Source organism: Aotus nancymaae, unplaced genomic scaffold (assembly GCF_030222135.1).
Source record: "Aotus nancymaae isolate 86718 unplaced genomic scaffold, 86718_ANA_hifiasm-v0.15.2.pri h1tg000018l, whole genome shotgun sequence".
NCBI classification, from domain to species: domain Eukaryota; kingdom Metazoa; phylum Chordata; class Mammalia; order Primates; family Aotidae; genus Aotus; species Aotus nancymaae.
Genome location: NW_026988430.1, coordinates 4,205,695 through 4,231,443, shown reverse-complemented (window position 1 = coordinate 4,231,443; position 25,749 = coordinate 4,205,695). Strand labels below are relative to the sequence as shown.

General features: G+C 41.8%; 2 protein-coding genes across 2 annotated transcripts in view; one reads left to right on the top strand and one right to left on the bottom strand.

The window, feature by feature from the left end:
* The first annotated feature begins 4,398 nt into the window (after nucleotides 1-4,398).
* LOC135275714 (leucine-rich repeat-containing protein 37B-like) overlaps nucleotides 4,399-25,749 on the top strand; it is a 31,763-nt gene continuing 10,412 nt past the window's right edge. Inside the window, 7 exon segments of the mRNA XM_064378136.1 lie at nucleotides 4,399-6,351; nucleotides 8,257-8,328; nucleotides 12,355-12,426; nucleotides 15,375-15,446; nucleotides 16,711-16,791; nucleotides 21,051-21,122; nucleotides 21,795-21,869. Of these exon segments, the coding sequence (XP_064234206.1) occupies nucleotides 4,418-6,351; nucleotides 8,257-8,328; nucleotides 12,355-12,426; nucleotides 15,375-15,446; nucleotides 16,711-16,791; nucleotides 21,051-21,122; nucleotides 21,795-21,869 (2,378 nt within the window). The 5' untranslated portion in view covers nucleotides 4,399-4,417.
* The window catches only part of LOC135275676 (putative coiled-coil domain-containing protein 144B), a 64,628-nt gene continuing 46,469 nt past the window's right edge, over nucleotides 7,591-25,749 (bottom strand). Inside the window, exon 5 of the mRNA XM_064378000.1 lies at nucleotides 7,591-13,128. The gene's annotated coding sequence lies outside the window, so the exon portion shown is untranslated. The remainder of the gene's footprint in view (nucleotides 13,129-25,749) is intronic.

Here is a 25,749-nt window from a genome sequence, read left to right as displayed (position 1 = left end):
GCAGTGGTCCATAATGGTTTCTATGCCTCCCAGGTTCAAACAATTCTCCTGCCTCAGCCTCCCAAGTAGCTGGTGTAAGGCCGGTTGCCTTGCCGGGGGCTCGGACACACCCCCTCCCTCGCGGGGAGTTCGGACACACCCCCTTCCCTTGCCGGGAGCTCGGAAACGTCCCGCTCCCTCGCGGGGAGTTCAGACACGCCCCCTTCCCTTGCCGGGAGCTCAGAAACGTCCCCCTCCCTCGCGGGGAGTTCGGACACGCCCCCTTCCCTTGCCGGGAGCTCAGAAACGTCCCGCTCCCTCGCGGGGAGTTCAGACACGCCCCCTTCCCTTGCCGGGAGCTCAGAAACGTCCCCCTCCCTCGCGGGGAGTTCGGACACGCCCCCTTCCCTTGCCGGGAGCTCGGAAACGTCCCCCTCCCTCGCGGGGAGTTCGGACACACCCCCTTCCCTTGCTGGGAGCTCGGAAACGCCCCCCTCCCTTGCTGGGAGCTCAGACACGCCTCCTTCCCCCCCCCCGCCCTCCCGGGAGCCCGGGAAAAAAGCCCCATCAGGACCTACCTGATACTATTTTGTCCTATCTGGGCCCTACTCCCTTCCATCCGGGTCCCACTCCCCTCCATTTTGTCCCACTCACCTTGAGCACAGCCAATCGGACGCCTCCAGTCCCTATAAAACCCTGTTCCTGAGCGGAGTCCGTGCGACTTCTCTGGCCCCTCCCGTCCGGACCGCAGAATCTCACCCGGGAGCCTGAATAAATTCCCTTACATTGGATTATTTTCCTGCTGGCCTCAGTTTCTTCATTTTAAATGCGGCAACAACCCAAGGACAAGCCTTACAGCTGGGACTACAGGCACCTGCCACCACATCCAGCTAATTTTTATATTTTTAGTACAGACAGGGTTTCACCATATTGGCCAGGCTGGTATCAAACTCCAGACATCGTGATCTGCCCGCCTTGGCCTCCCAAAGTGCTGGGATTACAGGCATGAGCCACCTCACCCAGCCTGTGAAACTTTCTTAATCGTCATTGAAGTACTTCAGTTTCAATGAGCAAAGAAACTCACTTTGAAAAGTTAATTGGATAAAAATATCGATATCTAAAACACTCCATAGTATGCTAAATTCTTTCACAGCAGCAGGCTGAAATTTGTTCTTTGTGACATTTGTGGGAAAAATGACAGCAAATATTGTCCCTAGTTTATAGATGTAAAAGGGCTTGCCTCAGTTCACAGAGAAAAAGTTTGAGCCAGGTCTTCTTTAATTGCATGCCTATCATACAGAATAGTGATTATAAGCTTTAGACACATGGATGAGACCTAACTGTCTCTTAGATTTTTTTGTGCAATTTTAGGTCTTATAGCCAGAGAGATTTGAAGATATTTAATATCTCTAAGCTGCAATCTCTTTATCTGCAAACTGGGGTGAGTAATCCAATCAACCTTATGGGGGCTATTGTAAGAGTAGATGAGATGACAAATGTAAAAACGCAGAACTATACTTACAAAGTAAGCAGACAAAATATGTCAACTATTATTGTCATTATTGTTTTCTCTCTGAATAAACTCTCTGCTGAAGAGTTTATTAGATTATGTTTCCTGAATCGAGAATTCAGTTCTAGAAAAAAAAATTAAAAAAAAGAAAGTGGGGAGGCGTTCAGTTCTAGCTTTCATCTCTGGCACTGACATATTAGGCAAATATGATTCTTATACAATAATCAGTTGTTTTGCTGTGAGCGTTGGAAGTGGTCATGCTATTGAATGGCATTGCTTGTATTCCCTATTGAGTTCTACAATGACGCAAATGTTACAGGCTGTGCCAAAGGAAACCTGATGATTAGCAAAGAGTCCCTGAACGGAACTGCTCTTCTGCTTCACAGCCCTGAAGGATGAGAGACTGAGAGATAGATTCTAATTAAGTTACCATAGATCTTTATTTGCTTGTAGGAGGTGGCCCTGATTGCTCTCAGCTTTCCAACCTGGGCAGCCCGTCTAGTGAAAGTCTTACTTCCTTGGTCATCAACTGTCAAGTCTGAGTAACAACCTTTAAGAACAAGCCAAATGTGTGGGTTGTTTGCCTCTCCCTAGTATGCAAAAGTGCCCCTGGCACACACACTCAAAACTTCTTAGACCAAAAGCCTTATAAGCTGTAGTTTGCCTTGAAGGAAGTTGTATTGTCTATAGAGTATGTGGGCCATTTTCTGCCAATAAAATGTTTAAATGTGCTCTCTCTCTCTCTGAGGCTTTGTTCATTGTATCTGGTGTCATTTTGATTCTCAGGGAGTAGACACCTAGCCTTGCTTCTAATGTGAAGTGTCTACTACCTCAGTGTTCTCTATTCCAGATTCGAACTTACTTTGACCCCCCCTACCTGAAGCCTTTCCATTTAATCATATTATCAATGAACATTTTTGTTTCCATATTTTTTTCTTATGTTACTATTCCTTAGTTCCTATCTGTAAGATTATAAAGTCCTTTGAACAAAACGCAGTTGATATTTCATATATATGTTAAAAACTGAGGTGTGAGGCCGGACATGGTGACTCATGCCTGAAATCTCAGCACTTTGGTAGGTCAAGACAGAAGGATCACTTGAAGCCAGGAGTTCACTTGAAGCCTGGGAAACAAAGAAAGACCATGTCTCTAAAAAAGAGAGTTAATCAGGCACAGTGGTGTAATCCCTGCTACTCTGGAGGCTGAGGCAGGAGGATTACTTGAACCCAGGAATTCCAGCTGCAGTGAGCTATGATAGCACCACTGCACTCCAGCCTGGGTGACACAGTAAAACCTTGTCACCAAAAAAAAAAAAAAAAAAATTAAAGTGTAAGATGAGGAGGTGAGGAAACTTCCAGGAAAATGCTCTTATTTTCTGCTTTTAGAAACCAAAAGAATGTCTCATTGTGGGGTGCTACCATTATATGTAGGAAGTTTTAGAATGAAAAAGATTCTGAATTGATCCTTGCTAACTTTATTTCAGAAAGTGGTAAAACAGCTGTGGAGTACAGGTCCAGTGAAGAGATTGTAGATGTCAGATGGGAAGAAAAACTACATGGTAGTTCAAGTATGTGGAGATAAAACTCAAGGATAGGCCAGGCGTGGTGGCTCACACCTGTAATCCCAGCACTTTGGGAGGCTGAGGTGGGCGGATCACCTGAGGTCAGGAGTTCGAGATCAGCCTGACCAACATGGAGAAACCCCATCTCTAATTTAAGAAAAAAAAAAAAAGATAAGATAAAATAAAATAAAATAAACTCCAGGATAACAGGGCCAGGAGTGGTGGCTCATGCTTGTAATCCCAGCACGTTGGAAGGCCGAGGTGGGCAGATCACCTGAGGTCCGGAGTTCGAGACCAGTCTGACCAACATGTAGAAATAGTAGCATATGCTTTTAATCCCAGCTACTCGGGGAGGCTGAAGTAGGAGAATTGCTTGAACCCAGGAGGCCGAGGTTGTGGCCATCCGAGATTGCGCCATTGCACTCCAGCCTGGGCAACAAGAGCGAAATTCCATCTCAAACAAACAAACAAAAAAAAGAAATCAAGGGTAGGGTAACATAGCCAGTGTCACCATAATTCAAAGCAAGCAGCAGAATTTGGAGGATAATTTGTTTCATTCCTGGGAAAATGTGAAACTCTGAAACTGCTTTTGAGTGCAGGGTATTTTTGAGGCTTTTCCTGAATTCTTGACCCTTGGCTCTGACCCCTTATTTGAAGTTTGGAGAGAGAACTGAGGACTGTATTACTCTAGTTGTGGACACAGGAGAGGGGTTAGTCTCCCCCCCACCCCAGGAGTTAGGGATGCTGGGCGGCTTGAACACAGACCTTTTTAGAACTCCCTTCAAACAGGATCCCAGAGATATAGGGACAAGGTAACTGGCCTTAAGAATGATTGTGAAAATTTGGAGTCCTTGCTTATTCCCTGGCGGCCCCTACCCAATAGGGTCATGAATCAATTATCAAACATGCAACAAAAGATATAGAAAGTTTAGCAAAAATGGCAACATTTTGGAATAAATCACTGTAATGTGTGTTCTGCCTGCCACCCTAACTGGCACACATTTTGTAGGTCACTTGCTCTCCCTGGAAGGAGGAGTATTCTCAGATTTCACCTTGGAGGAGGAAGAGTTCAGGCTGCCAGAACTGGGCTAGTGCTTCTGAATATCCTGAGGTAAGGTCCTATGACTTCCTGGGAAGCTCTCCCATGCCCCACCCCACTCCACCCCACCCCACCCGGCTGCTGGAGTCCTGGGACCCACCCGGGTCTGCTCAAATCCTTCCTAGCTAAGGGGAGGGGAGGGGTGCTTGGGTGGGATTGTGACATAAGATCGCTCTGGTGACATGGAGCAGATCCTAATAAAGGTAGTGTAAATAAAGGTGTCATAAAGGGTGCTTGTCAGGGTTGCCAGCCTCTAGGGGCTGCCAGAATGATTCTCGCTCAATGCGAGGCGCCAGTGCTTATTATGTCCTGGCTACGTCTCTGGGCCCTATGGCCCCTTCTCATGTGGCCACTATTGTGGCTACTAGTCCAGGAAGCTCAGCCTCTGGAGTGGGTCAAGGACCCGCTCCAGCTGGCCTCTAACCCCCTGGGGTTGACTGAGCCCTGGTCTTCCCGCTCCTCCGATCTCCCCTGGGAATCTCTCCATGTGAGTACTCCCTCAGCAGTCCCAGGGGGCTTTGATTACCTGGGGTCCTCTGCTTCCTCCCAGAGGTCAGCCCTGCCCCAGGAATCGACTGAGAATTTGGTTCCATCTCTGGAAGCAGATTCAGCTGGAGAGCTGCCCCCGGGGCCCAAGCACTCCTTGTCTGAACACCCGGATCTGAAAGAAAAGCTGACTTGGCAAGAAAGGCTCCCACAGGTGGGTCCAATGCTCGGCTGGTATCAGAACCAGCCCGTAGTTCAGCCTCATCACTTCAAAAGTAAGGTTCAAACTGCAGATCTAGATCAGGCTGCAGATCATCAGGCAGATGAAATACTTGTTCCACCTCTAGACAGTCAGGATTCAAAAGGAACAGAGTTTATAATTTCTCCCAAGAACCTGAAGGAAGATTTAGCTCAGCGTTGGAGGCTTGCTAAGATTCTGGGAACTCCACATCAATTTGTATCAAAACCTCAGCATCAGAAACAAACTTTGCAGGATGAATATTTAGACTCAATTGTGGATATGCTGTATTCCAGCAGCCTGCCTCCAAAACTCCAGGTGAACTCAAATGAGCCTCCAGGGTCCCGTGAGCAAGTTGGACTTTCTCAATTACAACTAGAGCCTGAAACTCAAAATCCAGAGACCCTTGAAGAGATCCAGTCCTCTTCACACCAGCAAGAAGCCCCAGAGTGGCTTCCACAGCTCCCTGAGGAGGTAGAGCCTTCTTCAACCCAGCAGGAACCCCCAACCCAGCCTCTAGAGGAGGCAGAACCTTCTGTAACCCAACAGGAGGCCCCAACTGAGCCTCCAGGTCCTCCTATGGAGCCTGAACTTTCCCTCAGTGAGCAGGAGCAGCCAGCTCAGCCTTCTGAATCTTCTGGGGAGCTTGAACCTTCTCTGACCCAGGAGGGGAACCTAGCTCAGCCTCCAGAAGAGATGGAACCTTATGCAACCCAAGAGGAGACCCCAACTGAGCCTCCAGGTCCTCCTATGGGGCCTGAACTTTCCCTGAGTGAACAGGAGCAGCCAGCTCAGCCTTCTGAGTCTTCTGGGGAGCTTGAATCTTCTCCAGCCCAGCAGGAAGCCACAGTTCAGGCTCTAGAGCCCCCTAAGGAGGTAGAACCTTCAAGCCAGCACATGGTCCCAGCTCAGGTTCCAGAGCCATCTAAGGAGTTTGCAGCTCAACCTCCAGCTCATTATGAGGTGACATTTCCAACACCAGGTCAGGATCAAGGTCAGCATTCAACATCGCCTAGTGTCACAGTTCAACCTTTGGACCTGGGGTTTACCATCACTGCTGAATCCACTAGAGAGGTTAAACTGTCTCCAACCACGAAGGAGACCTCAACTCAGCCTCCAGATCTGGGGCTTGCCATAACTCCAGAACCCACTACACAGACTGGACATTCTACAGCCCTGGAGAAGACTACAGCTCCTCGTCCAGATGAGGTTCAGACTCAGTATGAAAACCTGACTGAAGTCACAGGTGCACCTACTGAACTAGACCCTACTCAAAATTCATTGGTGCAGCCTGAAACTTACGCCCAAAATAAGGCTTTAACTGTTCCAGGGGAACAGGCCTCCACAAGCACCAACATATGTGACCTCTGCACCTGCAGAGATGAGACGCTGTCATGTATTGATCTCAGCCAAAAGCAGAAGCTCCGCCACGTTCCTGTGCCAGAGCCGAACACCTACAATGGCACCTTCACTATCTTGTATGTATCACCTTTCCTCCATTGTCCTCTGTGTCCTGCCTGACATGGCAGGCTTTTCCTGGAGGCCTTCCTGGGCCTTCTTTATCTCCCCAGACCATACTGACAGCTGACTTTCTGCTTTCACCTTTGCTTGTCCACTTTTCCTTCTCCTCATTCTGCTTTACTGTTAGGCCCCTTCTCCAGTCTTTTACTTTTACTCTAGTCTTTAACCCTTACTCGTTTCCTTATCCATTTTTATTTAGCCTCATCACATCATTGCTTAACCGCTGCTCTCCTCCCATTTTCACGTCACCCTCTTTACAGCAGCCTGTCCCTCTCCCCATGTCAGTGATGATGCTCTAAGTGATTAAGAGTTGATTCTGGAGCCAGGCTGCCTGGGTTTAAACCGAGGTCTGTCATTTATTAGCTTGGTGACCCAGAGCAAGTTATTCTGCTCTGTGATTCAGTTTCCTCATCTTTATTTATTTTATTTTATTTTATTTTAAAGACGGGGTTTCACCATGTTGGTCAGGCTGGTCTTAAACTCCCGACCTCAGGTGATCCACCCGCCTTGGCCTCCAAAGTGCTTGGATTACAGGCATGAGCCACCACACCCAGCCCTTCCTCATCTTTAAACTGGAGATTATTGTAGTTACCATTTCACAGGATTGTTGCAAAATTTAGGTGAGTGAATACATGAAATACTTACATCGGTGCCTAGCATATGTAGGAGTGTTGGTTGTTAACATGATTACTCAGTCCTTTAGTTTTGCCCGGAACTCATCTTTGTCCCCGGCTTTCTATATGTAGCACTCGTTTTGTGTCCAACCCAGGGCCAAGTATGCTACCGTCTCCAGAACATGAAAATGATAGGAAGGAAGAGAGAGAATAGGCATAAAAAGGGAGGTATATATAATTAAGTACTAAAAGATAATACAGAACAGCAGTGCTAGAATTTACCAGAATCTGTGATCCTTGAGGTGTGGAGGTCAGGGAAAGCTACACGGATAAGTTAAAACTTTACTTGTGTCTTAAAGAGTAGCTATAATTTGTTAAATAGAAAAAAAAAATGGGAGTATAGTCTAGGCAAAGGCGTGGCTACAGGTATGGTTGGAATTTAGTAGACCAATCTCGCTGCACAGAATCACATGAAGGAACAATGAAGATATGATTTTGTAAAACCTTGATTATCAGCTATAGGAGTTTGAAAGTTACACAGTGAGATATGGAAAGCCATTGAAAGTTTCCAAGCAAGAGAGATTAAATGATTAAAACAGGAAGATTGTTTTATTTTGTTTTTTGCTTTATGTTCAAGTGTAGACATGCAAAGGATTATTTTAGAATCCATACGTAGAGTGCCCTAGAGGAGAAACCTTAATTCAGGGAGACAAAATAGAAAGGTCTGGCAAAACCTAGGAGTAAAGTGTGAAGGGGCTAAATCAGATCGGTTGTAATAGAAGTGGAAAGAAAAATCCTAGGATGTTTCAGCAGAGGGCTCTGGGCCAAAGCTTTGGTGTTACCTGGCATAGGGTTTCTTTCTTCTTATTTGTTGATAATGATAAGCTTTTGCCCATTTTCTGTTGAATTATTTACCATTTTTGTATTGATTTGTAGAAGGAGTTGTTTAGACACATAATTGCTTTTGGATAAAATAGTTACATTCAAAGTAATTAACTGGCATCATCTGTCTAAAAGATTGGATGGATAGGAAGTTAAGCTTTGGGAGACACCTCATCATTTGTGCCAGTGGCCCCACATTATTTTTTGATTAATTGTACAAACTGGAAAGCTGATAGCTCTGGAAATTAGAAGGCAGGTGTTATTTTCTGTAACTGAATATCCCTGACAAGGTTGCCATGATTCTTTTACTTATCCTGTTCATTCTTTTCCTACTTATTCAAGGATATAAACTGTGTTTCTTCACAGAAATTTCCAAAGAAACAATATTTCTTACATTGATGGAAAGGTATGGAAGGCATACCATTGGACTGAGAAACTGTGAGTATATTCTCTCCAAATATGACAAAAAAACTAACTGCATTATAAGATCCTTCTTGGTCCAGAATTTTGAGGTCTGTACTTCTGAGAAAAGGTATTTCCCCTCCATACCCCAAATCAACCTCTGTTGATTGCAATCCTATGGTTATTTTAGAATTAAATTTGGTGAGCTCTCTTTAAAGTAAGAGGCAATTTAAATTTATTTTTTAGCATACAAATAATACATGATTATATTCCCTTTTTTGCCTCTCTCTCTTTTTTTTTTTTTTCCCCAGAGACAGGGTCTTACTTTGTTCCCCAGGCTGGAATGCAGTGGCACAATCACGGCTCACTGCAGCCTTCACCTCCCAGGCTCAAGAGATCCCCCACCTCAGCCTCCAAAGTATCTGGGACCACAGGTGCATCCCAGCATGCCCACCTAATTTTGTATTTTTTGTAGAGACAGGGTCTCCCTATGCTGCTTAGGCTGGTCTCGAACTCCTGGGCTCAAGTGATCCTCCCACCTTGGCCTCCCAAAGTGCTGGTATTACAGGCGTGAGCCACCATCCCCAGCCCATGATTTTATTTTTAATGTATAAAAATGAAATAACAGGGCCAGGCGCGGTGGCTCACGCCTGTAATCCCAGCACTTTGGGACTCCGAGGCGGGTGGATCATGAGGTCAAGAGATCCAGACCATCCTGGTCAACATGGTGAAACCCTGTCTCTACTCAAACTACAGAAAATTAGCTGGGCATGGTGGTGGGTGCTTGTAATCCCAGCTACCCTGAATCACAGTTTCAGGCAGGAGAATTGCCTGAACCCAGGAGGCAGAGGTTGCAGTGAGCCGAGATTGCGCCATTGCACTCTAGCCTGGGTAACAAGAGTGAAACTCCGTCTCAAAAAAAAAAAATGAAATAACAGATATAACAAAAACCCTCTTGTGCCCTACTCCCTCATCCCTGAGGTAACACTACCCTGCATTTAGTATGTATTCCTTGAGACTTTTTCCCATTACCTACATACATATTTACATAAAGCAAAATACATTTGTTGTGTGGTTTTTTAAATCTTTTTTCTTTACATAAGTGGTAACATCTTGTAACTTGATTCTTTCACTTCATGATACGCCTTAGATTTCTTTCCTTCCCAGTACTTAGAGGGTTACCCCATTCATTTAAACTCCTGCATAATCCATAGTATGGATGCATCATAGTTTATTTAATAATTCGCCAATTGATGAATGTTTAGATTTCATTTAGTTTTCTTGTTACGTGCATTGCTGCAATGGAATCCCTGCACATGCTTCTTTGTGAACATGTGAAATTATTCCTGTAGAATAAATATCTAGAAATGAAATTGTTGGGGTATGGGGTATTTATGACTATGTAGACATAAAATTGTAATTGCCCTCAAAAATGTTGTGCCAACTTACTCTGTTGTCAGTAGAATATGACAGCATTCATTTCCCCACACTTTTTCACCACTGGGTATTCTCCAACTTTTTGTTGATGTTATGGGTGAATAAAAGGGATTCCATCTAAATTTGAGTTTTTCTGATAACTCATGAATTTAATTAAATACCTTTATATGTTTATTGAACATGTGTGTTTCTTCTCTGCGCTTTCTGTCTTTTGTTCATTTTCCTGTTGAATTGTTTTTATCATTTTCTTACTGATTTATAGAAGGAATTAGTTTAGACACATAAATGATTTTGGAAAAAATGCTTACATTAGAAGTAACTGGCATTTTTCACAACAGTTTGTGTGTCACATCATTAGTTCAACTTACATTGAACTAATGTAATTATATTATGTAGACAAGTCATACGTGAGTTCTAAATTAAAAATAAAACATGCTGAGCGCAGTGGCTCACAACTGTAATCCCAGCACCTTGGGTGGCCAAGGTGGGTGGATCACCTGAGGTCAGGAGTTTGTGACCAGCCTGGCCAATATGGTGAAATCTCATCTCTGCTCAAGATACAAGAATTAGCCAGCCATGGTGGTGGGTGCCTGTAATCCCAGATACTTGGGAGGTTGAGGTATAAGAATTGCTAGAACCCAGGAGATGGAGGTTGCAGTGAGCCAAGATCACACCATTGGACTCCAGCCTGGCTGATGAATGAAACTCCATCTCAAAAATGAAAACACTCACATCTGTAATCCCAGCACTTTGGGAGGCTGAGGTGGGTGGATCACCTGAGGTCAGGAGATCGAGACAAGCCTGACCAATATGGTGAAACCCCATCTTTAAAAAAAAAAAAAAAACAAACAAAACCACACCTTAATCTATATTTGATTTCATAAAATTTGCAGTTGAAAAAGTAGCATCATATACCCAAAGTGTTGCAAACATACATTTTCTAACAACTGCATTGAGTGTCAGCTTTTAAATTTAAAAATAATTAAAATGATTGAAATTAAAGATTCGGTTCTCAGTCGCATTAGCCACTATCACTAGCCAAATGTAGCTAGTGACTACCTTATTGGAAGCACAACACAGGTCTTGAACCAGCCTCAGCAACATACATCTTAAAAGTACAAACAGATTATTGAGTGAAAGAAGTGATACAGAAAATAATATGTATAATATGATTTCATTTATATAATGTTCAAGAGGCAAACTAAACTATGTTGTTTATGACTGACACATAATAGGTAAAACTACATTTCATTTCATTTCATTTTATTTATTTTTGAGACAGGGTCTGCAGTGGTGCAAACACAGCTCACTGCAGCCTGGACCTCCCATGCTCAAGTGGTCCTCCCATCTGAACCTCTCTAGTAGCTGGGACTACAGGTGATGCCAACATGCCCAACTAATTTTTAAATTTTTCTAGAGAGGAGGTCCTGCTGTACTACTCAGACTTGTCTCGAACTCCTGAGCTCAAGCAATCCTCCCTTCTTGGCCTCCCAAAGTGCTGGAATTACAAGTGTGAGCCACCATGCCCAGCCAGAACTACATTTTATCTCTTATTTATTTTTTGAGACGGAATTTCATTCTTGTCACCCAGGCTGGAGTGCTATGGTGCGATCTCAGCTCACTCCAACCTCCACCTCCCAGGTTTAAGCAATTCTCCTGCCTCAGCCTCCTGGGTGGCTGGAATTACAGGTGCCCGCCACCACACCCAGCTAATTTTTGTATTTTTAGTAGAGACAGGGTTTCACCATATTGGCCAGGCTGGTCTCGAACTCCTGATCTCGGGTGATTCACCCACCTTGACTTCCCAAAGTGCTGGAATGATAGGTGTGAGCCACCATGCTAGGCCAGAACTACATTTTAAAATCAAGAAAATCATTACAAAAGTCAGGATAGTGGTTACCTATAAGGATTAGAGAGAGGTTTATGATTGGAAAGGGGCACATTGGGGACTTCTGGGATGCTAACGGTGATCTTTTCTAACGATGTTACATGGGTATCTGCTTTATAATTATTAAACTGAATATTTGGCCAGGTGAGGTGGCTCACATCTGCAATCACAACACTTTGGGAGGCTGAGACAGGAGGATCGCTTGAGCCAGGAGTTTGAGACTAGTCTGGGCAACAGAGTGAGACCGTGTCTCAGAAATTAAATTAAATATAAACAACATTTATATTATGTGCACTTTATGCATATTGTAGTTCTCAAATTTTTTTAATGGGGAAAAATGTTGAATGGCTTCACTTGCAGCCCTGACATAGTTCCATGTGGGGCTTTCATAATAAGGTTTCGGAAAAGAGAGGAGGAAATGGAGGTTCTGCTGATCTTGGTGCCACCCAGAGTTGGAGTCTAATAGGGACTTTGTGATTTAGAGAGGAGGCATTGAATATACAATTTGGTGGGAAGAGTGGGTAGGGTGTGCTTGTGTGTGTGTGCATGCGTGTGTGTGGTGGTGGAGAGAGATGGACACAAAAATGAAAATGTAAGAAAAGGTTTTAATGAAAGTAGAGCAGATACCATCTTGAAATTACCATTACCCAGCTTTCCTCCACATATAGGAGATAGTCCTGTGTAGCAAATAGTTGTAGTTTGCATTTTAATCTAGAAATACCTTTTTCATTTTGCAGAATTCTCAGTGAAAATTATTTGACTGAATTACATAAGGATTCATTTGAAGGCCTGCTATCCCTCCAGTATTTGTAAGTTAGTTAGTTAATCCTATTTATGAGTTTTTAGTTGTATTATCTGTAAAATGAATAAGGAGTTCAAATTAGATAATCTCTAAGATTTCTTCCAGGAATAAAATTCTTTAATTCTGTAAGTTTATATAGGGTCTTAGCCCATCTCTAGCATTAGTTACTTCCTATGCATTTTCAATTTTTAAATTATATACACCAAATACAGACAGAAAAAATTCACATGGTGAATCTGAGCAGTGATTGACACTCATATGATCCTTGTTTTATAACTGTTCACATACCATCTTCTTATATTCAGTGTACAGCCAAGAGATCAAATCTAATCTAGGGTCTTTTTTTTTTTTTTTTTTTTTGAGACGGAGTTTCGCTCTTGTTACCCAGGCTGGAGTGTAATGGCGCGATCTCGGCTCACCGCAACCTCCGCCTCCTGGGTTCAGGCAATTCTCCTGCCTCAGCCTCCTGAGTAGCCTGGATTACAGGCACAAGCCACCATGCCCAGCTAATTTTTCGTATTTTTAGTAGAGACGGGGTTTCACCATGTTGACCAGGATGGTCTGGCTCTCTTGACCTCATGATCCACCCACCTTGGCCAGATGGTCTTGATCTCCTGACCTCATGATGATCTCCCGCCTCAGCCTCCAAAAGTGCTGGGATTACAGGCATAAGCCACGGAACCCGGTCGGTTTTTGGATTTTTAAAGGACTGTGAAAGAAACAGAAAAGAAACAGAGAAATATGCAACAGAGATCATATGTGGCCCACAAAGCCTAAAATATTTGCTACCTGACCTTTCCAAAAAAAGATTTGAGAAAGTTGGCTTAGTAGAATGAAAGGAATTAAAGTTAACTTCACATTGTTGCCTGAAAGAGAAGAAAATATAGACCACCCACATTCATTTGAACATCATCAATCTAGAATTTTTTGGTAATTTAATCTGAATTAAATGAACATTTAAATACTAAAAAATCAGCTGAATTATATAAATAATATTATCCAGAATATTAAGCTACCAAGAGAATAGACTGGTATTAAGGGTTTCATTTTAGGTGTTGTTATATTAAAATAGATGTTTAAAATGTTGGTTAAGTGGTATAGCTACAAATGTTTACATTAAGTAAGTGTATCAGAAATGCCCCTTAGTCTTCAATAATTACAAAATAAATATCTCCTCAACCCTGTTACCAAGGAAGGGATACCTGCATAGTATTTCTGTCTGTTTAGAGATAAGAAGATACTATGTTCATTGCTATGAAAGCTTGATTCTTATCCTCTGTCCATGGTCCAGAGGTGTGTATGTCATTAATCCTTATTAGGCCCATTAGTGATGCTCTTTTGCAAACAGATTCTTTCAAACGCAGAAGGCTTAAGGAAAGTGGGTATGAAGACCCTCAAGTGGATGCCAAAGTGCTACAGAGGCCACAAAGTAATAAAACAACATTTCCTTTAAAATAGTCATTTTCCTTCTATGCACTACTCACTCCCCCAGCTATCCATTTATTTTGAAAATATTTGAGTTTGCTTTATTTCTAAATGTGTCAGTTTTAAGGATGGTGGGCAATGCAGATGAGCAAGACCTAGTCCATGCTTTCAAGGAGTTTATGCTCAGAAGAAATGGGATGAAAAATAACTACATTAAGAAAGAAGAAATAAATGTGGGCACTAGGAGGGATAATTGTTTCTGGAGCATAGAAGAGGGGGAAAATGACTTCAATTTGGCCCCAAGAAGGTGTCACTAGAACAATGCCATTTGAATAGGACTTTGAAGGGCCATTGTGTAACATTGGACAGACATCTTGGGGAAAATATTCTAAACTTGCAAAAGGAAAATGGGAGAAGGCTAAAACACAGGAAAGTATTTGAGGAATGCCATGAGTACCTGTCGAGTATAAGGAGGGAGAGTAGGAAATTGGAGCCAGATCTTCTAGGGCTTTGAATGCCAAGCTCAGGAGCCATGATGGGGAACCGTGTTATCACAGCAGTGCTGTAAGGTAGCCTCACAATCACTGGGAGGGCGTGTTAGAACTCAGTTCTGGACTCCACCCTCATAGTTGCTGATTCAGTTCATCTAGAGTGGGACCAAGAATTAGCATCTTCAATAATTTCCCAGGAGATGCTGGTCTTGCAAGCCACTTCTGGAGAGTTTATAGGATGACTGTGTATAGGGTAGTTTAGGAAGGGAGAGACCAGAGATGGAGACATCAGCCAGACAACATTACACCATCCAGGTAAAGAGGGAGGGACAAGCTGACAAGTGGAATCAATAAAAATAAGAGAGCCAACTGTAGTCAAGAATGGGTGTTGTCTATACCTGTTTTTATTCAAAAAATGAAAATCCAGTTCCATGTTGTTTTTGTTGCCCCATCACTATATAACTGAAGAAATTGCTTTCATGAAATATTAAAGCAATATAAAGCCAAAAATGAATTTCTATTAGTATGATAGAAATTCTGTTAATATGATTTGAATTAGTTCAAAGTTATGTGTTAAAGGGTTAACTTCCTTCCAAATGATGTGAAAGGATGTCTTATTTCTTCTGATATTGAACTGGCTTAGGAAAACAGACCTAAACTAGGAAGGTATATAAATGTGAGACTATTCCTTTTAATATTGGAAACTATAGGTAGAGATAAAAACTTTGAGCTCATAATCTAGGATTTGATGAGACTACAAAAGGGCATCTAATCAAGTCTACTGCTCTCAGGAATAATTAATCCTAAAGTCTATCAAGATCTATAGTTGTATATTTTATTTATTAAAACCATGAAGGTAAGACTCTAGGAGAGGTACAGGCAGGGTTAGGAGCTCTGGGCAGTTTAAATACATGTCCAAATGTTTAGAGCTTAGATGAAAACCGTGTATTCAATACTATTCTAAACTCTTGCTATTTATTCATACTAATTTGACATCTAATAACTAATCAAGGCAATATTTTCCTTTTACTTTTCCTAGAGATTTATCCTGCAATCAAATACAGTCTATTGGAAGATACACATTTGAATCACTACCATTTTTACAGTCTTTGTAAGTTACAAATAAAACTTGATTACATTTGGAATTTTTATAAAACTTAATTATAAACATCTTTGCTATTCATTTTGAAATATGATTAAAATTTTACCAGTAGAAAGTTAACTAAAATTATATGCAAATTCTTTTTGTCTCTAGCAAAGATTAGTGTGAACATTTTTTTTTTTTTGAGACGGAGTTTCACTCTTGTTACCCAGGCTGGAGTGCAATGGTGTGATCTCGGCTCACCGCAACCTCCGCCTCCTGGGTTCAGGCAATTCTCTTGCCTCAGCCTCCTGAGTAGCTGGGATTACAGGCACGCACCACCGTGCTCAGCTAATTTTTTGTATTTTTAGTAGAGATGGGGTTTCACCATGTTGACCAGGATAGTCTGGATCTCTTGACCTTGTGATCCACCCGCCTTGGCCTCCCAAAGTGCTGGGATTACAGGCGTGAGCCACCGTGCCCGGCCGTTAGTGTGAACATTATTACACAGATCATAGTGAATCATCAGAGAGCAGTGGTTCTCAACTGGTGTGATTTTGTAGTCAGGTGACATTTGGCAATGTCCGGAGACAGTTTTGGTTGGCAAAACTGTGGGTGTGCTCCTGGCATCTGGTGGGCAGAGACCAGAGATGCTGCTAAACATCCTCCAGAGTACAAGACAAACCCCCACAGCAAAGAGTTTCGTTTTGTTTTTTTTGAGACAGTCTCGCTTTGTCGCCCAGGCTGGAATGCAGTGGTGTGCTATCAGCTCACCACAGCCTCTACCTCCCAGGTTCAAGCGATTCTCCTGCCTCAGCCTACCAAGTAGCTGGGATTACAGGTACCCACCACCATGCCCAGCTTATTTTTTGTATGTTTAGTAGAGATGGGGTTTCACCATGTTGGTCAAGCTAGTCTCAAACTCCTGACCTCGTGATCCGCCCGCCTTGGCCTCCCAAAGTGCTGGGATTAAGGCTTGAGCCACCGAGCCTGGTGGCAAAGAGTTGTATAGACCAAAATGTCAATGACACTGAAGTTGTGAAATCCTATTCTAGAGAAATAAAGATCACTAAACACAGGTATTTACTGAGCATTCGCTGTTTTATATCTAATGCACCACATGTGCAATGCTAAAGTATAAATCATAAGCTAGTATCGTCCACAGTGAGATTTCTTTAGTGCACAGAGAAAGGATTGAGGTTATGTTCCATCCTATATAAATTAGAATCACGGCAAATGATAAATGTTCTGAAATAATTTTTTTTTCCTTTGGCTTGTGTCTTTTTTTTTGTAGAAATCTTAGTTGCAATTTACTCACAGAACTGAGCTCTGGAACATTTCAGGCCTGGCATGGAATGCAGTTTTTACACAATTTGTAAGTGAAATAGAAAATGAATACGTGTGAACAACTATTTACATGTGAAAACCTCATACAATTATTGGTTAGCTGGGTATAAGCCCATTACAAACTCTGAAAAGTATGTCTTAAGATCCATTCGTTTTTCTCAAATGGGGAAACTAAGGCACAAAGGCCCAGAGCCTTACATAGCTTATATATGACTTGCTCTGCTTTTCCTAATTCTGACCTTTGGCATGGACAAGAAAAGGCATTAAACAAATGACCCTCAAATTAGCCTTGTTGACAGGCATGGGGGCTCAGGCCTGTAATCCCTGCATTTTGGGAGGCAGAGGCAGGCAGATCACCTGAGGTCAGGAGTTCAAGACCAGCCTGGCCAACATACTGAAACCCCATCCCTACTAAAAATACAAAAAAATCAGCTGGGCATGGTGGCACAGTTTTTTTGCTCCCTGGAGGACTTTGTGTTAAGCTTCCTTCCTTGTAGCTAAATGTTGCAGTCATTTAAGCAGTTAGAAACTGTGCATATGAGCAGGAATCAAAGTTAAATCCAAAGCATAGGGCCAGGTATGGTGGCTGACAGCTGTAATCCCAGCACTTTGGGAGGCCGAGGTGGCTGGATCACCTGAGGTCACAGGAGTTTGAGACCAGCTGTGGAGCCATAGAAAAAAAAAAAAAGAAAAAAAGGAGATCATGTCCTTTGCAGCAAAGTAGATGCAGCTAGAGGCCATTATCCTAAGCAAACTATCACAGGAACAGAAAACCAAATACCGCATGTTCTCACTTGTAAGTGGAAGCTAAACATTCAGTACATGTGGACAAAGAAAAGAACAACAGATACCGGGGCCTACTAGGGGGCGAAGGGTGTGTGGAGGATGAGGATCAAAAACTACCTATTGTGTACTATGCTTATTACCTGGGTAACAAAATAATCTATACACCAAACCCCCTGGCATACAATTTACCTATATGACAAACCTGCACATGTACCCCTAAACCTAAAATAAAAGTTAAAAAATAGATGGAGGCTGGTGTGGTGGTTCACACCTGTAATCCCAGCATTTTGGGAAGCCAAGGTGGGTGGATCACATGAGGTCAGGTGTTCAAGACCAGCCTGACCAACATGGTGAAACCCCATCTCTACTAAAAATACAAAAATTAGCCAGGCATGGTGGCAGATGCCTGTAATCCCAGGTACTCGGGGGGGCTGAGGCAGGAGAATCATTTGAACCTGGGAGGTGAAGATTGCAGTGAGCCTACGTCACACCATTGCACTCAATCCTGGGCAACAGAACAAGACTCCAACGGAGATAGGGTTTCACCACGTTGGTCAGGCTGGTCTTGAACTCCTGACCTCAGATGATCTGCCTGCCTCGGCCTCCCAAAGTGCTGGGATTACAGGTTTGAGCCACCTCACCCATCCAATAAATGGGAACTTTAACTAAAAACAAAAATTGTGGTAAAAGAATTGGTGTTAATTCTTCTTTAAATATTTGGTAGATTCACCAGTGAAGCTGTCTGGTCTTCGGCTTTTCTTTGAGGGAAGTTTTTTGATTACTACCTCAATCTCTTTACTTGACATAGGTCTATTCAGATTTTCTGTTTGTTAAGTCAGTTTCAGTAGTTTGTATCTTTCTGGTAATGTGTCTATTTCATCCAGGTTATCTAATTATTAGCATATATTTTATATAATCCTTTTATTCATATTATAATCCTTTTTATGTCTGTAAGAACAGTAGTAGTGTCCCCTCTTTCATTCCTAATTTTAATAATTTAGTGTTCTCTATTTTCTTCTTGGTCAGTGTAGCTAAAGGTTTGTCAGTTTTGTTGATATTTTCAAAGAACCAACCTTTAACTATGTTGATTTTCTCTGTTGTTTTTCTGTTCCCGATTTCATTTATTTCTCCTCTAATATTTATTATTTCCTAGCTTTGGGTTCAGTTTGCCGAGAGCTTTTTTTTTTTTTTTTTCCTAGTTACCTCCAGTGGAAGTTTAGGTGCTTGACTTGAGATTTTTGAAATATCTGTGGGCTGAGTGCAGTGGCTCATGCCTGTAATCCTAGCACTTTGGGAGGCTGCGGTGGGAGGACTGCTTGAGCCCAGGAGTTCAAGACCAACCTGGCCAACATGATGAAACTCCCATCTCTACTAAAAATACAAAAATTAGCTAGGTGTGGTGGTATGTACCCATAGTCCCAGCTACTTGGAAGACAGAGGAAGGAGGATTACCTGAGCTTGGGAGGTAGAGGTTGTAGTGAGCCAAGATCACACCACTCCAGCTTGGGCAACAGAGCAAGACCCTGTTGGAAAGAGGAGAGGGAGATCGAGGGAAGGGAGGGAGGAAGGGAAGGGGGGAGGGGAGGGAAGGGAAGGAAAGGAGGAAGGGGAGAGAAAAGAAAGAGAGAAAGGAAAAAAGAAAAGAGAGAGAAAGAGAAGAAAGGGGGAGGGAAGGAAGGAAAAGAAAGAAAAGAAAAAAGAAAGAGGGAGGGAGGGAGAGAAGGAAGGAAGGAAAGAGAAAGAAAGAAGAAAGAAAGAAAGAAAGAAGAAAGGAAGAAAAAGGAAAGAAAAGGAGGAAGAGGGGAGGAAGGAAGAAAAGGAAAGGGGGAGGGAGAGGAAGGGAGGGGAGAGAAGGAGGGAAGGAAAAATGGAAAGAAAGAAGGAGGGAGGGAAATGAAGGAAAGAAAGAAGGAAAGAAGGAACAAAGAAAGAAGGAAAGAAAGAAGAAATAAAAGAAAAGGAGAGGTGGGAAGGAGGGAAAGAAGGAGGGAGGAGAAATGAAGGGAAGGAAGAAAGAATGAAAGAGAGAAAGAAAAAGAAAGAGAGGGAGGGAGGGAAGGAAGGAAGAAAGGGAAAGAAGGAGGGTGGGTGGGAAATGAAGAAAGAAGAAAGAAAGAATTAAAAAACCCATAAGGTTAAAGTAAACCCTCTTTCTTCATACAGATTAAACATATGAGTTCAAATTACAGCTTTGCTTCTTAATAGCTTGGTGACCTAGGACAAATTATGTAACCTCTCTGTTCCTCAGTTTCCTCATTTATAAAGTAGGGCAATAATAATATCTACCATATAAGGTTATTGTGAGGATTAAATGTGAAGCGCCGATCATTTAATACCTGGCAGCCCAATAGATACTCGCTGTAGTAATTATTATTTTTATAATTTCTGCAAAAGTATGGTGATGATTCTTGGGTTAACCTAAAGGCAGATTTTCTTTTATTTCTTCCTGTTTCTTTTCTTTTTTTCATTCACTTTAAAGAATTAAAAAGAAAATAGATTCCAGCATTTTGGAATAAAAATTTGCATCAAAATGAATTTATTCTTTTTATTGACATATAAACAAAATGTCATTTGTTTATTCAATAAACAATTATTAAATGCCTAGTAAATTTCAGACATCGTGCCCAGCACAGGGATCACAATGACAATAAGGTGTGGTGTCTTCCCTTAAGGAGCTGATAGTCCAGGAGACTGACAGGTAGACAAGTGATTACATGAAATGTAGCAAAGGCTGTGATGTGATACAAGAATACAAGTGGGAGTATGTGATAGGAGTATGGTTTTGACCAGTTCCTCCTCTTAGATTTATCCCTTTTTCTTTGGCTCTAAAGCAAAAGAATTGGTCCTATTTTTTTTCTTAACTGTGCAAATTAAACCATAAATTTTAACTTTATAAAGATAAGACAAGCAGCCAGGAACAGTGGAACACACCTGTAATCCTAACACTTTGAAAGGCCGAGGTGTGTGGATTACCTGAGGTGAGGAGTTCGAGACCAGCCTGGTCCACATGGTGAAACCTGTCTCTACTAAAAATACAAAAATTAGCTGGGCATGGTGGCGGGCACCTGTAATCCCAGCTACTCAGGAGGCTGAGGCAGGAGGCAGGAGGATCACTTGAACGTGGGAGGCGGAGGTTGCAGTGAGCTGAGATCCAGCCATGGAGGACACTAGAAACTGTTTCCTACAGAGTCAGGGCTTCCTACTAGCATTGTCACTTCTGGGGTTTTTGACCTGAAAAGTTCTGTGGCATATTTTTTCTTTGTTTTCCATTTTTTGGTTTTTCTATTTGTTCCCCTCTTTCTCTCCTCTGCTTTATCTTCTAGAGACCTAGGTAGTTCCCAGAGGAACAGTGCTTTATGGAGTCTAATGGTGATTTATTGGGTAAAAACAGAAAGTGATTTTTTTTTACCTACACGTTCCATACCAAAAAATGAATATAAGCTTTTCATGCAGTTTCACACATTGAAAATGCAGGTAATTTTAATTCCTTGTTCTTTTCAGAATTCTCAATCGCAATCCTCTGACAACTGTTGAAGATCCATATTTGTTTAAATTGCCAGCATTAAAATATCTGTAAGTATTACAGTACTCTCATGAGTCATGAAATGATTTATGCTCTTTTTAAGTTTTTCATCAATGATTAAGTATTTTGCATTTAGGCTAAAAAGTGATAATTTAAATTTAACTGGGTTATTGAAAAAAAGTTATTGGCAAAGAAAAGGATTAAGAAAGGATGTATAATGGTCAAGACAGCCAGCAGAGGAAGAGGACAGTGTTGAAGAACCCATATAGATTTGGAACATGCAGACAAGTGGAGGAATATTACTTAACTAAGAAAGGAAGAAGGAATAGGTGTTCATTATTCTAAAAAGGAAGAAAAGAGGAAATAATCAAGATGAGTGAATCCAATATGAAAATGAGAAGTAAGATAATGGTAATATATATATATATACACAGCTGACTACAATCACCATGTCAAGTAAGAAGAAAAAATAAATAAATAAATAAATAACAAACAAAAAAGTACAAGTTCTACTCTTGAATATCATTAATTTGATGATGCAAATCAACTTAAATTTCTTTAATAAGAACTCTCTGGAATTCTGCAGCACATAAACTCTTGAGTTGGCTTGTTTTATAGAAAAGCCAAAATTGAAGTAATCACATGTCCTTGAAATATCTTTTTTAAGTACAGAATTTTTGTATTGGCATTTATATCACGAATGTTTCGGTTTTCCTCTTCAGAGACATGGGAACAACACAAGTCCCACTTACAACAGTTAAGAACATCCTCATGATGACTCCTGAATTGGAAAAACTGTAAGTTATTTTTTTCTTAGATTTATTTTCACTTAATTGGTTCTTTAGGTTTGTTTTAGTATTTTCTTAAGTCAGGTTTACTGAGATGCAATTTTCATATAACAAAATTCACCCTTTTTGAGTGTACAGTTTTATGAGTTTTGACAAATGTATATTGACATAACCACCACCACATTCCCAATATAAAGCATTTCTGTCACCTCTAAAAGGCCCCTCATGTCCCTTTATAGTCAGTCCCCTCCTCCCACCATCAGCCCCTGTAAACTACTAATCTGATTTCTGTTCCTATAGTTTTGCCTTTTCCAGAATGTCTTATAAATGAAATCATATAGCATGTAGCCTCTTGTATCTGGCTTCTTTTACTTAACATAATTTTTTTTTGAGACAGAGTTTCACTCTGTCACCCAGGCTGCAGTGCAGCCACATGACCTCAGCTCATTGCAACCTCCACCTCCCAGGTTCAAGCAATTCTCCTGCCTCAGCCTCCCGAGTAGCTGGCTGAGACTAAAGGCACCTGCCACCATGCCTGGCTAATGTTTCCTATTTTTAGTAGAGATGATGTTTCACCATGTTGGCCAGGCTGGTTTCGAACTCCTGACCTCAAGTGATCCACCCACCTCGGCCTTCCAAAGTGCTGGGATTACAGGTGTGAGGCACCGCCCCTGGCCTCACTTAGCATAATGTTTTTTGAGACTATGCTACGTCCATGTTGTTGCACCTATCAGTACAGGTGGCCCTCCATATCTGCAGGTTCCTCATCCATGGATTCAACTAATCATGGATGGAGAGTATTTGGAAAAAGTAAAATATATGAAATAATAAAAACAGTAGAAAATTTAAAATATGGTATAATTATTTACATACCATTTATACTGTATTAGGTATTTAAAGTATACCCAAGGCTATATACAAATGCTATGTTATTTCATGTAAAAGACTTTAGCCTCTGTGGACTTTGGTATCTGCAAGGGGTCCTGGAGCCAATCCCCTGCAGACACGGAGGGACAACTGTTCACTCCTTTTCATTGCTCAGTAGTATTCCAGTTGTGTGGATGTATCCATTTGTTTATTCATTCATCAATGTATGGACATTTGGGTTGTTTTCAATTTTTTGGCAATTATGAATAAAACTGCTAAAAACACTCATATACAGGTCTTTGTGTGTGAACCTATGTTTTCATTTCTTTTGGGCAAATACCTAGGAGTTGGATTGTTCACATGCTAAGTTCATATTTAACTTTTTAAGAACTTGCTAAACTGTTTCCTAAAGTGTCTGTGCCATTTTACATTTCCACCAGCGTTGTGTGAGTGTTGCAGTTGTTCCATAACTTTAGCAGATTCTTTTTTTTTTTTCTTTGACACAATCTTGCTCTATCCCCAGGCTTGAGTGCAGTGGCACTATCTTGGCTCACTGCAACCTCCACCTCCTGAGTTCAAACAATTCTCCTGCCTCAGCCCCCCAAGTGGCTGTAGGCACCCACCACCACACCTAGCTAATTTTTGTAATTTTAGTAGAGATGGGTTTTCACCATATTGGCCAGGCTGGTCTTGAACTTCTAACTTCAAGTGATATACCCACCTTGGCCTCCCAAAGTGCTGGGAGGTGTGAGCCACCGTGCCCAGCCCAGCCGATTTTTTTTTTTTTTTTTAATTTTTTAATTGCCAAAGCAGGAGTGCAGCTGCACAATCTCAGCTCACTGCAATGTCCGCCTCCCAGGTTCAAAGAATTCTCCTCCCTCAGCCTCCTGAGTAACTGGGATTACAGGTGCCCACTACCACGCCCAGCTAATATTTGTATTTTTAGTGGAGACAGGGTTTCAGCTTGTTGGCCAGGCTGGTCTCAAACTCCTGGCCTCACATGATCCACCCACCTTATCCTCCCAAAGTGCTGGGATTACATGCGTGAGCCACCACTCCTGGCCCAGCCCAGCAGATTCTTATATTTCAGTTTTTAAAGAAATGTTTGCCTTTCTACTGCTAGATGTGTAGTGGAATCTCATTGTGGTTTTAATTTGCATTTCTTTAATAGCTAGTGATGTTGAATGTCTGTTCATGTGCAAATAGCTTCCTTACTAAATTGTTCAAATCTATTCCCATATTTTAATTGAATATTAATCTTTTTATTAATGAGGTTTGTCCCCTGTAATCCCATAAGAGATTATTTATTATTGAGTTTTAAGAGTACTTTATAGACTCTAGATACAAGTCCTTTCAGGGACCAGGTGCAGTGGCTCATGCCTATAATCCCAGCACATTGGGAGGCTGAGGCAGGAGGATTGCTTGAGGCCAGGTGTTTGAGACCACCTGGGCAATATGGTGAAACCTCGTCTCTACCAAAAATATAAAAACAATCCAGGTGTGGTGGTGCATACCTGTGGTCCCAGCACTTTGGGATTGCTTGAGCCTGGGAGGTCGAGGCTGCAGTGAGCCATGATCACCACTGAACACCAGCCTGGATCACAGAGTGAGATGCTATATCAACAAATAAATAAGTAAATAAATTTTTTTAAAAAAGTCCTTTTAGATATGTGTTTAGTAAATATCGTCTCTCAGATTGTGGTTTGTGTTTTCATTCTGTTAAAAGTGTTTTTTCTGGCTGGGCACAGTGACTCATGCCTGTAATCCCAGCACTTTGGGAGGCCAAGGTGGGTGGGTCACCTGAGGTCAGGAGTTTGAGACCAGCCTGGCCAATGTGGCAAAATCCCATCTCTACTAAAAATACACAAATTAGTGGTGGCGGGCACCTGTAATCCCAGCTACTCAGGAGACTGAGGCATGAGAAATGCTTGAACCTGGGAGATGGAGGTTGCAGTGAACTGAGATTGCACCACTGCACTCCAGCCTGGGCAAGAGAGTGAGACTCTGTCTCAAAATGAAAAATAAACAATAAAAATAAAAGTATTTACTGAAGAGCAGAAGTTTTTAATTTTTATAAGCTTTAAGTTAGCAATTTTTTCTTATATGGCTTATGCTTTTTTCTTTCTTATTTAAGAAATCTTTAAGAACTTGTTGTCTAATCCAAAGTCAAAAAGATTTTCTTTTATGTCTTCTCCCAGAAATTGTATAGTTACATTTAGGTCTATGATCCGTTTTGAGTTAATTTGCATATATGGTGTGAGGTATCTTTTTTTTTTCAATTTTATTTTTTATTTTTAGTAGAAACGAGGTCTCACTATGTTGCCCAAGCTGGTCTCAAACTCCTGGCCTCAAGTGATCCTCCTGCCTCACCCTCCTAGAATGCTGGGATTATAGGCATGAGGCACTGTGCCTGGCCTTCTTTGCAGTTAAAATTATATATACATATATACATATACATATACATATATATACACACACACACACACACACACATCAGCTAGGTGTGGTGGCATACACCTGTAAGTCCCAGCCACTAGGAAGGCTGAGGCAGAAGGATCATTTGAACCCAGAAGGTGGAGGTTGCAGTAAGCCAAGATGGTACCACTGCACTCCTGTCTGGGTGACAGAGCATGACCCTATATATATCTGCAGGGCCCTATTGTGAGTTTGTTACACAACTTACTGCAACTTAAATTGTGCCACCCACCCCCCAACACACAATATGGCAAGTTAAATAGAAACTCAGGTATGCTAAGGCTAGTTGAGGGCATTATACAGGATTAGCATGGAATGGGCCCTTCATTTAGCACTCTGCTGCATTCATTTTTGTCAGGTCACTTTCTCATCTTCATCACGTTATCAAATCTGTTTTATTTCTCTAGCCTCATTTTCCTCAGCCTCCTGCAGCATCTTCCAAGTCAGCTAGATCCCTTCCTCTCTGGATGAAGTCCTCTTCATCAACCAGCTTTCTCACTTAGTTCTCTGACATAGTGAAGTTCTGTCTGCTTTTTTCTTTACCATT